General features: G+C 39.0%; 1 protein-coding gene across 1 annotated transcript in view; it reads left to right on the forward strand.

Annotated features, from left to right (window-relative positions):
• Positions 1–17,587, forward strand: part of ADAMTS3 (ADAM metallopeptidase with thrombospondin type 1 motif 3) — a 264,587-nt gene that overhangs the window by 162,498 nt on the left and 84,502 nt on the right. The window contains exons 9-12 of the mRNA XM_082244160.1: positions 1,885–2,028; positions 5,711–5,843; positions 5,970–6,083; positions 12,216–12,361. Coding sequence (XP_082100286.1) covers positions 1,885–2,028; positions 5,711–5,843; positions 5,970–6,083; positions 12,216–12,361 — 537 coding nt within the window. The remainder of the gene's footprint in view (positions 1–1,884; positions 2,029–5,710; positions 5,844–5,969; positions 6,084–12,215; positions 12,362–17,587) is intronic.

Consider the following 17,587-nt stretch of genomic DNA (forward strand, 5'->3'; position numbering starts at 1 on the left):
TCAACGACAATACCAGACAGATAGTACCACAAAGATCAGCGGGGAGAGCTATGACAATGAATGATGTGTGTTACTATAACCCCACAAAAATGCTTGTAGGTCCACTGGGGACATATCTTGTTCAACCAGATTAAAGGACTTTGTTATCGGACAGTGAAACCACTCAAGTAGACAGGAAAATGGGGCTGAGGCGTGATATATCTCAAAATTGGGAAGGCCGGTTCTTCTGTCAAGTTTAGGGTCACAAAAAAGTTTGTGTTTCAGTGTACATAAACATTGTTGCCACAAAAACTTGAGCTCGAGGAATTGTAAGAAGTGAAAGAAAGCTGTTGGGAGATTGATAGGTATAGCCTGAAAAAGGTACAATAATTTAGGTAAAATATCCAAAATATCCAAACCAGGAAATTTTCAAGTGGTGCCAAGATTCTAAAGATCTACTAATTTTAGTTAATAAAGGGCTGTAGTTAAGGGAATAAAGGTCTTGTAGGCAATGTGGAATCTCGTTGCCTAACTGCTTAATTGACTTGCCAATGAAAGTGGAAGTTATTCTGAAGACTAGACAGAACGTGTGTAGGTAATAAAATATTCAAGACTTCAATTTTGGAAATGTTCAGTTTTAAGTTGCTTACCCCAGTCGCAGTTCTGCAAAGCGATGTGCGGTTAAGTTGTTTCGCAGGACAGAGCCGACCTGCCACAGTATATGTACTGCTTGTGGTTGGCAAGTGGTTAAATGATTTAAATATTTTGATCATACTTTAACAGCCCTTTAACCACTTTAAGACCCGAGGATTTGGCTGCTCAATGACCAGGCCCTATTTTGCGATTCGGCACTGCGTTATTTTAACGGACAATTGGGCGGTCGTGCGACACTGTACCCAAACGAAATTGACGTTTTTTTTAACCACAAATAGAGCTTTCTTTTGGTGGTATTTAATCACCTGTGCAATTTCTTTTTTTCGCTATAAACAAAAAAAGAGCGACAATTTTCAAAAAATAACAATATTTTTCACATTCTTTTATATGAAATTCTCAAAAAAATATAAAAATCTAATTTTTTTTAACATTTTAGGCCAATTTGTTTTCTGCTACATATTTTTGGTAAAAAATTGCAATAAGCGTATTTTGATTGGTTTGCGCACAAGTTATTGCATTTACTAACTACGGGAAGGATTTATGTCATTTTTATTGTTTTTTTTTTTACTAGTAATGGCGGCAATCTGCGATTTTTTGCGGGACTGCGGACAGATCGGACTGATATTTTTGACACTTTTGGGGGTACCAGCGACATTACTACAGTAAGCAGTGCTAAAAATATGCACTGTTACTGTAAAAATGACAAGGGCAGGGAAGGGGTTAACATTACTGGTGATCAAGGGGTTAAGTGTGACCATAGGGGTGTGATTCTTACTGTAGACAGGCGTGGCTTGTGAGATCATCACAGAGACATGCGATCCTATATGCGATCCTTGATAGGAACTTTGCAAGTCTCTTTTGCCAAAAAAAGACATTTTTTTTCCTACTAATGGTTTGTGTGTACACTGCCTGCAAGCATGCGCAGGAATTCAATAATTAATTGCTACACAAAGACTGACGAAAGAAGATATAGGTTTTAAAGACATAAAGGAAAAGATGGCAGTAAAAGCCAAAGAGTGGCAATGAGGAACACAGGCCTGTCAGCAATGGCAGAGGGAAAAACCCAGATTTAGGATCTGGCATAATGTGAAAATACGCTCTGCAAATTATGGCAAGAGCTGCAAAAGGGCAACTCCACTAAACTTTTAATAAACCTAATTGCGATATAGTAATATTCATCTACTCCTGCTTGTACTGGTGGAATATCAATATCAATGAGCTTCATCCAACATCATTTGTTTATACATCCAGTCTAGGAATGGAGCATGATGGACAAGGAAACCGATGTGGAGATGAAACAAGCATGGGCAGTGTAATGGCTCCTCTGGTGCAAGCAGCGTTCCATCGGTATCACTGGTCTAGATGCAGTGGTCAGGAGCTGAAGAGACATATACAGTAATTCGATGTTTACCTTTTTTTTTACCTCTTTAGAGTTTCAAAGGCTCTTTTATATACACCTGCTTAGCACACAACACTGTAAATGACACACTTCTGGGCTCATTAGTCTTTAAATTTCAAGGAATTTTCAGGAATACTTCAATTGTTTTAATCATTATCCCTTCAGAACATTCATTGTTCTTTTTCATCCCCCCTCAGAGCAGTGTTGCCATCCGTCAGTATTTTTACTGGCAGCCAGTGAAAAATGGGCACTTTTCTCCTGCCAGAAAAATGCCAGTGGCAGGAAAAGATTGCCAGTAAAAAATATGGCTATAATGATAGGCTCAGAACTGCGCACGCGCGGTTCTGGTCCGGAGCTGGTCGAAGCCATCTGAGTGCCTACTACAGTGTGTGCGGGCGGTTACTTACTGAATTGAAAATAAAATAAGGAATATTTGAAAATATTTATACCCCTTGAAATTTTCCACATTTTGTCACGTTACAACCAAAAACCTAAATGTATTTTATTGGGATTTTATGTGGTAGAAGAAAAAGTTGCACACAATTGTGAAGTAGAAGGAAAATGATAAATGGTTTTCAATTTTCTTTTACAAATAAATATCCTAAAAGTGTGACGTGCATTTTTATTCAGCCCCCTTTACTCTGATACCCCTAACTAAAATCTAGTGGAACCAATTGCCTTCTGAAGTCACATAATTAGTAAATAGAGCCCACCTGTGTATAATTTAAACTCAGTATAAATACAGCTGTTCTGTGAAGCCCTCAGAGGTTTGTTAGAGAACATTAATGATCAATTAGCATCATGAAGGTCAAGGAACACACCAGACAGGTCAGGGATAAAGATATAGAGAAGTTTTAAAAGAAAATAGTAGATGGGGCCAACAAGCTAGACCTTCAACAGCACCAACATCCCTGAGTAGATAAATAAACAACATGGGGAATAGAGACTTTATAGGTGCCTGAACTACTGCATTTAGTTATACAGCAAAACAAGTTGAACTATATAGTAAAATAATAAAATTTTTATTAGATATCAAAAGTTATAAAAAGCTTGTAAAGATAAAAATATGCTGAATGAGGACATATTACATATATTGGTCCATTACACTTTACAAACTTTGACTGGTTTTGCCGGAAAGGCTTCTTCAGAATATAAGCGTAACTGGAAATCCCACTATCAAATAAACATACATAATCAGTATAGTTATTTTGAACAGATGAAGAACATAGTCGCATTAACACTTGTTGTACACACCAGTATTTAATGCCAATGCAAGCTCATGCAAAATACTCCACAAAGTCTAAGGAGATGGAACAGAAATGGTCCATACCTGTGGTGTGGAACATATATTGGGAAGACAGGAATGTATGAGCCCGAACCTGGAAGCCGGGAGCACCTGATAAACGCGCAGACCCCATCGGGATACCTGATAAACGCGCAGACCCCATCAACAATGTTCTTCATCTGTTCAAATTAACTATACTGATTATGTATGTTTATTTGATAATGGGATTTCCAGTTACGCTTATTTTCTGAAGAAGCCTTTCCGGCGAAACCGGTAAAAGTTTGTAAAGCGTAATGGACCAATATATGTAATATGTGCTCATTCAGCATATTTTTATCTGTACAAACGTTTTATAACTTTTGATATCTGATAAAAATTAAGTTATTTTACTATATAGTTCAACTTGTTTTGCTGTATAACTAACTGCAGTAGTTCAGGCACCTATAAAGTCCCAATTTCCGATGTTGTTTGTTATGGAGAAGTTTAAAGCAGGGTTAGGGTATAAAAAATATCCCACACTTTGAACATCTCACATAGCACTGTTCAATCCATCATCTAAAAATAGAAAGAGTATGGCACAACTGCAAACATACCAAGACATGGCCGTCCACCTAAACTGACAGGCCAGGCAAGGAGAGCATTAATCAGAGAAGCAGCCAAGAGGCCCATGGTAACTCTGGAGGAGCTGCAGAGATCCACAGCTCAAGTTGGATAATCTGTTCACAGGACAACTATTAGTCATGCACGCCACAAATCTGGCCTTTATGGAAGAATGTTGAAAGGAAGCCATAAGAAGTACCATTTGCAGTTTGCAAGAAGCCATGTGGGGGACACAGAAAACTTGTGGAAGAAGATGCTCTGGTCAGATAAGACCAAAATTTAATTTTTTAGTCTAAAATCAAAATGCAATGTGTGGCGGAAAACTGCTCATCACCCTGAATACACCATCCTCACTGTGAAACATGGTGGTGACAGCATCATGTTGTGGGGATGCTTTTCTTCACCAGGGACAGGGAAGCTGGTCACAGTTGATGGGAAGATGGATGGAGCCAAATACAGGGCAATCTTAGAAGAAAACCTTCCAACAGGACAAGGACCCTAAACATACAGCCAGATCTACAATGGAATGGTTTAGATCAAAGCATATTTATGTTTTAGAATGGCCCAGTTGAAGTCATGACCTTAATCCAATTGAGAATCGGTGGCAAGACTTGAAAATTGCTGTTCTCAGACACTCTCCATCCAATCTGACAGAGCTTGAGCTATTTTGTAAAGAAGAATGGGCAAAAATGTCCCTCTCTAGATGCGCAAAGCTGGTAGAGACATCCCCAAAAAGACTTACAGCTGTAATTGCAGCGAAAGGTGATTCTACAAAGTATTGACTCAGGGGGGGCTGAATACAAATGCACGTCACACTTTTCACATATTTATTTATAAAATATATTGAAAACCATTTATCATTTTCCTTCCACTTCACAACTATGTGCCACTTTGTGTTGATCTATCACATAAAATCCCAATAAAATACATTTACGTTTATGGTTGTAACATGACAAAATGTGGAAAATGTCCAGGGGTATGAATACTTTTTCAAGGCACTGTACTTGTTTGTAGCCTAAATACTAAAATTGGCACTTAAAACTGTAATATTGTAACTTTTGGAAATGTCAGAAAAAACTTGGCTTTGCCAATTTACTTCGGGTGTTGTGTCAGTAAATTTTAATCTGGTAGGTTGGCAACACTGCTTCAGAATGATCCCCATTTTTATCAACCCCTGTCCCCTTCAGAATGTTCCTCATTTTTCTCACCCGCTACTGTATGTACTGTATATATTGGTCATGATTACAAGATTTTCAAATCTCAGCAATGTTTACTGGTGAATTCTGGTACTGCAGAGCAACCATAAAAAAATTATTGTGTGAGTATCTGTAAATGAAAAACTAGACCAAAGTCTGCAAAACATTATGGGTGAGGTACTTGTTGCTGTAATCAGACAAACGACTGAGTACACATTTTAAATATGCATATCTTTACTGGTTAAGCCACCAAATACTTTGTAATTCTATTCAGCCAGTCTTGTGATCAACATAGCTCTGGCACAGAGCACACTTAGTAAGGTCACCAAACTGTTCCTAGTTCAGCTATACATTTTCCTTCTGATTCACTGTCTAATGAGCAGAATGGAGGAGTAGAGGTGATTCATCCAGCTGCAAACTGAACAAGGAAGAAGGATGACACATTATGGAATGGGGTGCTCGAATCACAAAAGTGGCTGAACAGAATTATACATTTTACATATAATAATACCTAAAGTCATGTGAGTAATTTGGGCAAAACATAATTTTGGCAGGTAGTGATAAAATCACTGTTAAGCATATTTTTATGTTTTCCAGTTTGTATGATTGCCTCCTGGATGACCCATTTGAGCACGACTGGCCGAAACTTCCAGACCTCCCCGGAATTAACTATTCCATGGATGAACAGTGCCGCTTTGACTTTGGTGTGGGCTACAAAATGTGCACAGCTGTACGCTATACATATTTTAAATGTTTGGTTTATATGTTTATTTGTATATTTTTTACCTTTTTCAGTTTCCATTAAAAGCTGTCTTGGTTATTTAAAGTTAATATTATGCATATATATTTTTTTCAGTTCCGTACATTTGACCCTTGCAAACAATTGTGGTGCAGCCATCCTGATAACCCATATTTTTGTAAGACCAAGAAAGGTCCTCCTCTCGATGGGACAGAATGTGCTCCCGGAAAAGTAAGTTACCATTTGTCTATATGAGATTAATCAAATGCAACCTTTTTAACCACTTAAGCCCCGGAAGATTTTACCCCCCTCCTGACCAGGGGTTTTTTTCTGATTTTTTACTGCGTGACTTTAACGGACAATTGTGCGGTCGTGCGACGCTGTACCTAAACGAATTTGACGTCATTTTTTCCCCACAAACAGAGCTTTCTTTTTGCGCCATAAACAAAAAAAGAGCGTAAATTTTGCAAAAACAACAATATTTTTCACATTTTTTTTATATGAAATTCCCCCCCAAAAAAATGTAAAAATCTAAATTTTTTAACATTTTTGGCCAATTTGTTTTCTGCTACATATGTTTGGTAAAAAAAAATCGCAAAAAGCGTATTATGATTGGTTTGCGCAAAAGTTATTGCGTTTACTAACTAAGGGAAAGATTTCTGTCATTTTTGGTGGGTTTTTTTTAACGCGTAATGGCGGCGATCTGTGATTTTTTTTTGCGGTACTGCGACATTGCGGCGGACAGATCGGACCCTTGACTGAAATTTTTGACACTTTTGGGGTTACCAGTGACATTACTGCAGTAATCAGTGCTATACATATGCACTGTTACTGCAAAATGACACTGGTAGTGAAGGGGTTAACTTTATTTGAGAGGGAGGGGTGGTGTGTGTCCCTAGGGGCGTGATTCTTACTGTGATTGGCTGTGGCTTGAAGTGTAGGAACAGTGATCAACAGTCCTACATAGTAGAACCGTATGATTACTGTTTCTACACAGGGGAGAATGACAGGCGGCTTGTTTACATCAGCCGCCTGCCTTTCTCCCTCTGCACCAACGATCGGCGAGTGACCGGCAGACATCGGGTCCGCCGGTCACACGCACGGACTTGCTGGGGAACGAGCCGGGGCGGGAGCGCGTCTCCGCAGGCTCGCGCTCGCCCGCTATTGGCTCCCAAGCAAGGGACAGGCTAGTGACGTATATATACGTCACTTTGCCTGGCCGGGGCTGACTGCCGACGTATATCGGCGTGCGGTGGTCAGCAACCGGTTAATGTTACATGCACAAACACCAGCAGCTTAGCGTTATTTGCATAAATGATTATGCATTTACATTAATTGCGTTAAAACACATAAAAATGTTGTGCCACTGAAGACATTACTTGAGGATTACAGTCTATGATTACAACTATGCTAACCTTTGCAGCCTTATGTGATCAATCAGCTCCATTAGGTTCCATAGTGATCTGCTCCACCTTGCTTGGACTGCTATCTTTAGAAATTGATGTCAGCTTTATTGACTTTACTGAGGAATCATCTGACATAACATAAGCAGAAGCACAGAGAGTGGAGATCATAGAAGGAACATTACAATGCTGAAACTAAACAGCAACGTTAGAAAGATAAATATCATTTCACTCAAATGCTCTTCTAATTACCCCTTATCCCAATCAATTTTAATAGTTTTCCTGGCGGTTCTCTGGTAAACCTGCCTTGAAAGAAATATATAGGCTGCCAAAGCTGAGCTCAAGGAGGCACTTAACACTAGACAATGTTTACTGACAGAATGGTCTTCACATTGTTAGGTGAAAGCTTTATTAATAAAACTGATAGAAGGGCTAAACTTTGTGCCTATCTTTTGGTGTGTCAGAAAACAAATAAAATAAAACATCGCAGGGAGCACTGTAACCAATTCAAATTTTGGATAGGGGATTTCAACCAAAATGTGCAGATTTCTGCAAAGTTTTGCAAATTTTGACAAAATGGATTGAAGCCAATGATAATATTAAAATGAAGGTGGGTATTGGTGGTGTTTAAGGGTCTAAATTACTTTAAATAGCTTCTGAGTGTTAGAGGAGCTCCTTTTAACTATACTGGACTTTATCTTGGGCCAAAAAAGGCTCATCCTCAGCCTCATTATTTGCCTTTTTCAGAAAACAGCAAACAAGTAGAAAAAAGTACAAAAATATAATCTAATACACCAAAAAATGAAAAAAAGTATAAAAAATACTATACTAAATAAACTATGCTAAATATTCCCCCTCCCCAGGAAATAAAAGGAAAAGGAGTAGATTTTTTTTTTTCCAAGAATTTTTGGGGTAAGCCACTCAGTGTGCAAAATTAAGCATTTCTGCTTTGTGAAAAATCAGTATTGCCCGGATTATATCTTGCCTTGGATTGGTGTATCTACAATAATGTGAATTCTGACTCACTGATGTGGGCTACTGCACTTTACACTTAACACTTTGCTTATGTGACTGAGCAGGATTTCAGTAAGCCTGTCATGAGTGAAGTAGAGGAAATGTCCTCCTTCTAAAAATATTAGCTGATTTTCTGTTATATCGACCCACTAGTTTTTATTTAATTTACTTAAAGTCAATAACCTGGGAAAAGTATACAAATCAGGCAAGTTGCAGAGAAGCCAAAAGTCTATATCTGCATACCTGTTTTGGATCAGTTATTGAAAGTACTGAAGTAGCAAGATAAACATTATAGACAGGCAACTAGCTTTTTCAGAAGGGGATATCAATAATTCCTCCATGCTCCCCAAATGACAGATTTACTTAAAATCCTAAATCTGTGCATGCCCCTCCTTTTTCCCAAGGACAAACAAAATGGACTGGCGCAACAAGGACTCAGAGGTGAACCTCAATAAAACCTCCTATGGAAACATGTGGGAAGGTAACGGACCTGAATGATGTCTGAAAAGTCCATAAAGTCCATAAATACACTGGTCTGTGAAATCTTGAAGGCAGCTTGATCACAAGTGGAGAAGAAGAACTTGCAGGGTACTAGGAGAGAAGACAAGCGCCACTCTAAGTGCAGTATGACTCGGTATTTATTAAACATTAACCATACTGGGTACTCACAAGATACAGGAAGTTAAACATGGTGAATATATGCTCAAGAGATAGGTTTGTCCAATGTCTGGGCGAGAAGGGACTGATGTGCTCCGAAGATCCGTGTCTGACCGTGGGAATCGGCGGTATCCGGACCCAGGGGACACCTGCAGCGCTTCCGGCGGCGGACTTCCGGGTTGGACGTAGAGCGTGGGGCGTGATGACGTAGGCGATGCGTTGTCGGAGCATGCTCTCCTTCCTCAGGCCTCTAGGAGCTAGAGCATATATTCAACATGTTTTAACTTCCTGTATCTTGTGAGTACCCAGTATGGTTAATGTTTAATAAATACCGAGTCATACTGCACTTAGAGTGGCGCTTGTCTTCTCTCCTTTTTCCCAAGGACCCCCGCCTTGACACTGGGAGCATTTCTGCACCCTTAAGAAAAATTGTGTATGCATACCTTTTCCAAGATAGCAAGCAATTTGAAAATGACTTGCTAAGCTATTGCTAGACTTGCCAGGCTTCACAAGTTTGTTGCAGGATTGGAGCAAGTCCGCATTGCATGACTCTAGATCAACTTTCTTTACACACATTCTGCATGTCTGCTGAAAGTTATGGTTCAGTTATGTTGTGCAACAGTCATACCACCATAGGGGTCACTGTGGCTTAATTTTCATGCTGTAGACTTGCAGAGCTCTTGCTGTTGACTCACCACTGCAGTTTTGCTCTTGCTGGAGTCTTGCCATGCAAATTTGCCTACAAATTGGAAAAGTGTCAACTAGAACTTGTGTTCAAGTGCTCTGCAAGTTTAAAACTTGCCAGTGAAAATGTGCAGCAAGTTAACAGACTTACAATTCAACACTGCCACAAATTTGTGGCAAGTTATCCTTGCTATCTGGGTTCCTGGGTGTATTCGGTTTGGTCTGCTGATGGTACATGTCCTCTTCCTTTTCTTATTCCTCTGGTGGTGGGTAGATCCTAAAAGTTGCAGAGACTGTAATTACATGATACTGCTGTCTTCTGCATTCTTGAGAAGGTCAAAGCTTCCTTGACCTGGGCTTACAGCAAATTGGTTGAATGGTGTTTGGCATCATTCAACCAGGAAGAGGACCACGACAGCATTGCTGGATCAGTCTGCGGAGGGCAGGTCCAGAGAAAAGGCAAGTATCGCAACGGGAAAGCCAGAAAATGGTGTCTTGGAGCCAATGTTTAACATTGCATAATCATTCTGTTCTGTTCTGTTCCACCAAACTTTAAATTCATTACATTGCTTTAAATGAATCATTTTAATTTATAATTTCTGTAAACCAATTGTCATTTTGCTAAAAAAAATTCCCTAGTATTTCTATGCAAATATAATTTTAACATCATTAATCTTGAATTTGGAATTAGAAATATTCAATGCAGAATTGTGTTTACCATTGCCCAGTTAATTTCACTTACAGCCGCTCGTAGCAAGACCAGTCCAGGTCTAGCCAGGCCACTGTATATATAGTGCTTTGCATTCCAGTAAGAAAGTTAAAATGTATTCCTATTTGGCTAGACTGGTGCCAATGTCATTCCATATAAGCAATCACTTTGCATATACCATCCTAAAATAACAAACCTTTAACTGAAATGACATAATGATGGTGGCTTCAGCTGCACATCTCAACCTGCCAAATACAGACTCCTGCTGCTTTATTGGAGACTTTTCCTGCCAATATTAGATGGTATTTTTATTACTATTAATTATATGGATATTCCTATTTTTACAAGGATTAATTATATGACAGCTTACCTTTTTTATTAGAATTTTTACATGGATTCCCGTATTGGCTAAAGTGAACCTGGTAACTGTTTGGAATATTGTTTTTGCAGACTTTCATTTTACAGTTCACATGTAAGTGGTACAGCACATCCATGCTTTATATCACTCAAGGGTACCTGGCGGCCCAGTTTGGACTATTTTATGCTTTCTAGACCAGTACCTAGTAAAGATTGTACAAGCCTGGACATAAGACCACACAAATTGGAAGAAATAGTGTTTTGTTTTTTCCAAACAGTCTTGCATTACAGCGTAGACAGAGAATAAAAAAGAAAATTCACATTTACCTTTAAAGAGAACCTGCCTCCAGTTTGTAACCTGACAATCTGCTTTTGATGTGACTACAAAACTGTTGTCTGCTGCCCCAATTTCCTAATTTTATTTATATATATATATATATATATATATATATATATATATATATATATATATATATACAGATATATATATATATATACAGTATCTCACAAAAGTGAGTACATCCCTCACATTTTTGTAAATATTTTATTATACCTTTTCATGTGACAACACTGAAGAAACAACACTTTGCTCCTTATACCATATTGGGTAGACTTGCTTGATGATTTATTATAATGAGAAAAATAACCGCGCTAAGTGAAAATAGAAAAATGGGAGCTGCAGCTTCAAGTGTGACAACACCCAATAAGTAATAAAGTAAAACAAGCGCAGCTTGCTTGATGATTGTACTTTTTTGAAACCGTATAAAAGAATTGATGCCCGAAATTTAAAAAAACTAATATAGATTGGATACCAGAATGCTGGTCATATATTTCTGATATACCACTACAATGTATAATAAAAATAATTATATAAAATAATAAATAATAAAAATTAATGAACTAATCATCTTCTCAATTCAGCCAAAACCTTAATTCCTTTACACTGGAAATCAAGTTCAATCTACTCGGTAAAAGATTGGTTGTACAAAATTAATTCTATATGTGCCATAGAAGAAACTAGAGCCTTGTCTTCAGACACTTTATTTCAGTTTCTCAAACTTTGGCTAAACTGGTACCTATTCAGAAATTCACCCGGATTTAAAGGATTACTATCACATTCTCCTAGATTTATTCCATGCCCCTACTCTTTATTTGTCTTACTAATATCCTTCTAATTTTCTCTTTTATTTTATTTTGTGAAGCAAGAAAATCATAATCCTTCAGATTTGATGCTTTTTCTTACATAAAAAATTAAAGATGAGCAATCAGAACACAATACCAACTTTAAGCTCTTTATTGTGGTGATTGTATATGATATACAAGGCCAGTCATACAGATTATGTATTTTTGTTATCATTACATAAATGCATTAGATATCATATCAATGTAATCTTTTATTTAATGTCCACATTTTCTGTATTGATTTAGAATGTATTATATGAACATGTTTTACATCTGTTTTCTTTTCTTTGATAAATTCAATAAATAGAATTTGAAACACATAATCACACTGAATTATTTTGTCATGTTCTTTTCTAGTGGTGCTACAAAGGTCACTGTATGTGGAGAACCACTAACCAAGTCAAACAAGATGGCAACTGGGGAGCATGGTCAAAATTTGGATCCTGTTCAAGAACTTGTGGTATTGGTGTCCGATTTAGAACACGTCAATGCAACAGTCCAATGTAAGGATAAATGTGCATTTAAACCTTTATATGAACACGTTTTCTAGGGATGCTTCTTTAGTTTACTGTTTCTCCTTTTTAGGTAGCATTTCCTGTTTATTATACATATGCTACTGGGCCCAATTTTGGCAGAGTTTCTGTCATATTTAAACTTTGACGTCACCATAATTTGGAGCTTCCCTTTTTTTTGTATTATTTTGTATTCTCTTTTGTTACATTTGACTCCTGTATTCAATTATGTAAGGGTCCCTGTCACTTTTAAGCCTTAACATCACCATGTTTTCTAAGGATGCTTCTATAGTTTACAGTCTCTCTTTTTTTTGTGTAAAATTTTCTATTGATTTCACCTAATAATGTCCAATTATGGAATGGCTTCTAGAAAGAGATACAAATATTTGCCCAAAAGTCCTGTGTATGTTTTTTTAATCTGGGCCCACGTATACTAAAATTTCCATAATGTGACATCTTTTACCATTTTACCTACCTAACGTAGAGGTCAGCAACTGATCAATCATGATCTACCTGTCGATCGTGGACATGGTGGGGACTATTTTGTGTTTTAGTCATAGTCATTTTTAAGTTTTTGAAAGAAAAAGCAACGTGACAGACCATAGTCATATCAAACAATGTTTAAAGGCAAGAGCCTCCCATAACAAAACATAGACATGATATAGTATAACAAAGTCAGGACCAATGACAGAATATATGAACAGAAATTACATGTACATGAGGTGTCCTATTCCTTCAATCAGACATTAAGAGGAGTCATATTGGGTCTCAAAGTGGGCTATTACATTCATAATGTTTAGTAATCAAATAGCACTTACAGGGGAACAGTAAGAACCACATATCAACGGTATAAGTAAAGATCTATAATAACGGTCCATATTTGTAAAAAACAGCGGGGGAGGAAAAGCAACAGGATAGGTTGAAGAGGGGTCGTAGAGGCCTTGACGGACCAGCATCCCCCGAGTACCCCAAGTGCTCATCATCTATTTGAATCGCCCAGGCAGCCTAAGAAAAGGTTGATGGGATTTGAGTAAAATCTGCAGACTTCTGGAAGTGGAACCAACAAGCCCACGCCTTAGTGAATTTTGTAAGTGTGTTGTGAGCAATATTACCAAGCTCTTCTATTTCTATCTGCCAAATGCGCTTAAACCCTTCCTGGAGAGATGACGGAGATGTGGTATTCCAATTGATGGGGGTGCAGCGTTTGGCTGCGTTAACCATATGCATGGCCAGGGATTTGTATAGGAAGAGAGTAATGCAGAAATTATTGAGAGGGGGTATAGTCTAATGCATGGGTGTCCAACCTTTTGGCTTCTCTGGGCCACATTGAGTGTAGAGAAATTTTCTCGGGCCGCATATAAAATATATACTATAGTTAAGGTATATAAGTAATAAAATGCCGCTGCGCCCTTCCCACGCCGCCACGCCCCCAGCACTAATTTAACACAACTAGAGGATGATCAAATGAAATGGAATGAGTATACAGAGGTTTACTTCTTCTGAGCGGTAATAAAGGAACACTCTAACCACCATGACCACTTCAGTGATTTAAAGTGATCATGGTGGTAGGAGTCAGAAACACTGCACATGCTCCCCTCCCCCCCCTCCCCTCTGAGGCAGCCTCTGCCTATCGTTAGTTGTCAGCTGCTGTGTCCATGCCCCCGACCTGACTTCCTTCCTCCAAAGCAAAAAAAAATTGTCAGGGGCAGTGGGCCGCATTGTCTGAGTTTCCGGGCCGCATGCGGCCCTCAGGCCGCAGGTTGGACATGCCTGGTCTAATGTATAGGTAGTGACTTTAGCAATAGAGTCATGTACCCCCTTCCAAAAGGGTTGACCACCACACATGAAGTGGAGAACGGGTTCCGATCTGCATCTTAAGTACATGAGTGACGAGGAAAGGGAGAATTTGTTTATCTCCCATTTCCTGTGTGGAGACATTCACAGAGCCCTTATGAAGATAGGTAAAAAACATTTCCCAGTTCTGCTCTGACAGATCAAGGGTAAGGTTTTGTTCCCATTTCTGAAACAGTCTAGCAATGGCCGGCTCATGTTTAGGAAAAAGGAGGGAATATATTGTGAATATCAGGTGTCTTTGAGGTGTGGATCTAGTACAAATGGCCTCAAACAGAATGTGCAGTCCTGACCAAACAGTGGAGACTATTTTAGCTTACAGTGATAGTAGGGACTAATACAATTTAGGTTAAAAACGTTGCTTAACCCACACTGTCCACTGTTCGTAAATGTGTTCTGGGTAAATGCCTTTTTTTTCATAGCTTCAGCGTCACATGACCTGAAAGCTGTGACTCCCCTGTGTAAGCGAACGACTCACCAACACTATCCGCTGCATTGACACAGGGGAGCCAGAGCTTACAAATCACATGCTTAATTCACCACCAGAGAATATTGGTAAAATTCACATTTACTGTACCTTTTTGTGTTTTTAGTTTTTCAGTTACTTTATTCTTGCTAATCCTATCCCAACTGAATTAATCAGTTTCACCGCTTCCTCTTGTACCTCTGTATAAATACAGTTTATTCAGTTTGCAAGCATAAACACTTTTATTTGCAGTGTAATTGACCAATAAATGAATCCACATTAAGAGCTATTAATTATTATAAAGCTGATGTTTCATGATTACATCTTTTTGCAGACATTGAAGGCAGGAGTATATAATTAAGTGATTGCAGTACTAAAACTGGGATCTGGGATTTCCAACTATTTGATATGGACCGTTTAATGCAGCAGAAAGAAAAAATAAATGTGGCTGCCACATTTCCATAGGCTTTTATGTGCACGATTCTCATTAAGTGCATACATTATCAAACAGTTTTACAATCATATTGTGACTGATTTACTAAAACAAAAGAAGAAAAGAAGACATAAACCGTGAAGGAACACTTAGTTTGTGGGCCAGCATATGTGCGAACATTAATGCATCACTTATTTAGCTGATTGTACAGAGATATTCAATGCATATGGTGGAGTGCTAGTCCTCCGTGCACATTAATCATACAAATAATGTTGCCTTTTTTCTTATGTTCTTGTAAGGTAAATCACAGAATGTCACAGAATGTCTACACTAATATTTTGCAGAAAAATAAAGGAATTGGTAAAACAAAAAACTACCGGAATGGGCTTGCCAAGCGATAAAATGTGAATGTACCAAATTGAAAGGCATGTCTAAAATGTATATACCATATTCTATCATAGGAATAAGGCAGCGTATGTATGGGTGTTTATCACAGGAATCTGTATTCTAAGTGCCATCGCTAGCCTCCTACTGAAAATATTATTTCTCTGTCGCTCATTGACAGACGCAGTCCTCTTTGATTAATATCAAATTGGGTTATACTGCCCTCTACAGGAGTAGGACACTAGGCAGAAGAAAACGTTCTGGCCACACCTTAGGGGCAGTCCCAGAGGGTATATCCTCTCTCTCTTTGCTACAGGATGTCAGTTTTTTTCTGCAAAAGGGGGTTGAGCAAAAACTGTCCTTGAGCATCATAAGGGTCAGGTTTCAGCGTTAGCAATCTTCTTTCAGAAGCCTCTGGCTACTCATTCCTTGATGCGGAGTTTCACCCAGGGAGTGCGGCACCTGGCTCCGCCGGTGCGCGCACCCTTGCTGCCCTGGGATCTTAATTTGGTGTTGTCGGTTCTTCAGAAACCTCCCTTTGAAAATATCAGGGAGATTCCCTTGCTTACTTTATCCCAGAAGGTGGCCTTCTTGGTGGCTATCACTTCTGCACGCAGGGTGTCAGAACTGGCCGTATTATCCTGTAGTTCCCCATATCTGGTGGTTCATAGGGATAAGGTTGTTCTTCGTCCGAATCCATCCTTCCTTCCTAAGGTAGTTTCAGAGTTTCATTTGAATGAGGACATTGTATTGCCTTCCCTGTGTCCTAAGCCCACTCATCCTCGGGAATTCGCGTTGCATTCCTTGGATGTGGTTCGGGCGATCAGGGTATACTTGAATACTACAGATTCATTTCGTAAGACGGATTCACTTTTTGTGATCACGGATGGCCCTAAGAAGGGGTTGCCTGCATCTGCCGCAACTATCTCCAAATGGCTCAGACAGACGGTGGTACAGGCTTATTCTATTAAGGGTCGGGACCCTCCGTTCCCTGTTAAGGCGCACTCCACTCGGGCGCTTAGTGCTTCATGGGCCTTTCGCCACCAGGCTTCAGTGCTTCAGGTTTGCAAGGCGGCTACATGGTCGTCGGTGCATACCTTTGCAAAATTTTATAAAGTTGATGTGATGGCATCGGCAGATGCCTCTTTTGGCCGCAAGGTTCTGCAGGCTGCTATTTGAGGAGACCGGTGGTCTACCTCGAGGGTTTTTTTCTGTTGGGTTTTCATTTGAGTCTCATCCTTTTGTCTGATGAGCCTTTAAGACTTCTAGTTGGCACCGGTTGGGCCTTCTGGATTGGATTTTGATTTCCGTTATCCCTCCCCTCATTTGTGGCACTGCTTTGGGACGTCCCAATTTGATATTAATCAAAGAGGACTGCGTCTGTCAATGAGCGACAGAGAAAAATGGATTTTTGTAAGAACTTACCTTAAAATCCTTTTCTCTTAAGCTCATTGACAGACGCAGTACCCGCCACTCTATTTTTGAGTTGGGTTGGGTTAAAGTCTCTGACATTGCTTTGTGATATATATAACGTTATAACTGACATCCTGTAGCAGAGAGAGAGAGGATATACCCTCTGGGACTGCCCCTAAGGTGTGGCCAGAACGTTTTCTTCTGCCTAGTGTCCTACTCCTGTAGAGGGCAGTATAACCCAATTTGATATTAATCAAAGAGGACTGCGTCTGTCAATGAGCTTAAGAGAAAAGGATTTTATGGTAAGTTCTTACAAAAATCCATTTTTACCTGACTGTCACTGTTTAAATTTACATTAATCATGGACAAGCAGCAAGTAAACTTCAGAACTCCTGATATACATACCTGCTCTAGGTCAGCAACCCAGAGGGCACTGGACCTGGAGGATTAAAATGATAGACAAGCAATATAATAATGCTTTTATATTGTTTAAAAACAAATAAATAAGCTTTAAAACAAGACCTAATGACCCATTTAGCTGTAGGCACTTTGGAGTATTTTAGTTCAAACTTTTTTATATTTGGCCCCCAGTATTCCTGTACTCTTTCTTGCGACACCAAAGGTCACCTTTCACACAGACTTTGCAATCAGGTCAGCCTGTTGGTTTTTG

The sequence above is a fragment of the Pelophylax lessonae genome (genome assembly GCF_965119305.1).
Source record: "Pelophylax lessonae genome assembly, chromosome: 1".
Taxonomy (NCBI): domain Eukaryota; kingdom Metazoa; phylum Chordata; class Amphibia; order Anura; family Ranidae; genus Pelophylax; species Pelophylax lessonae.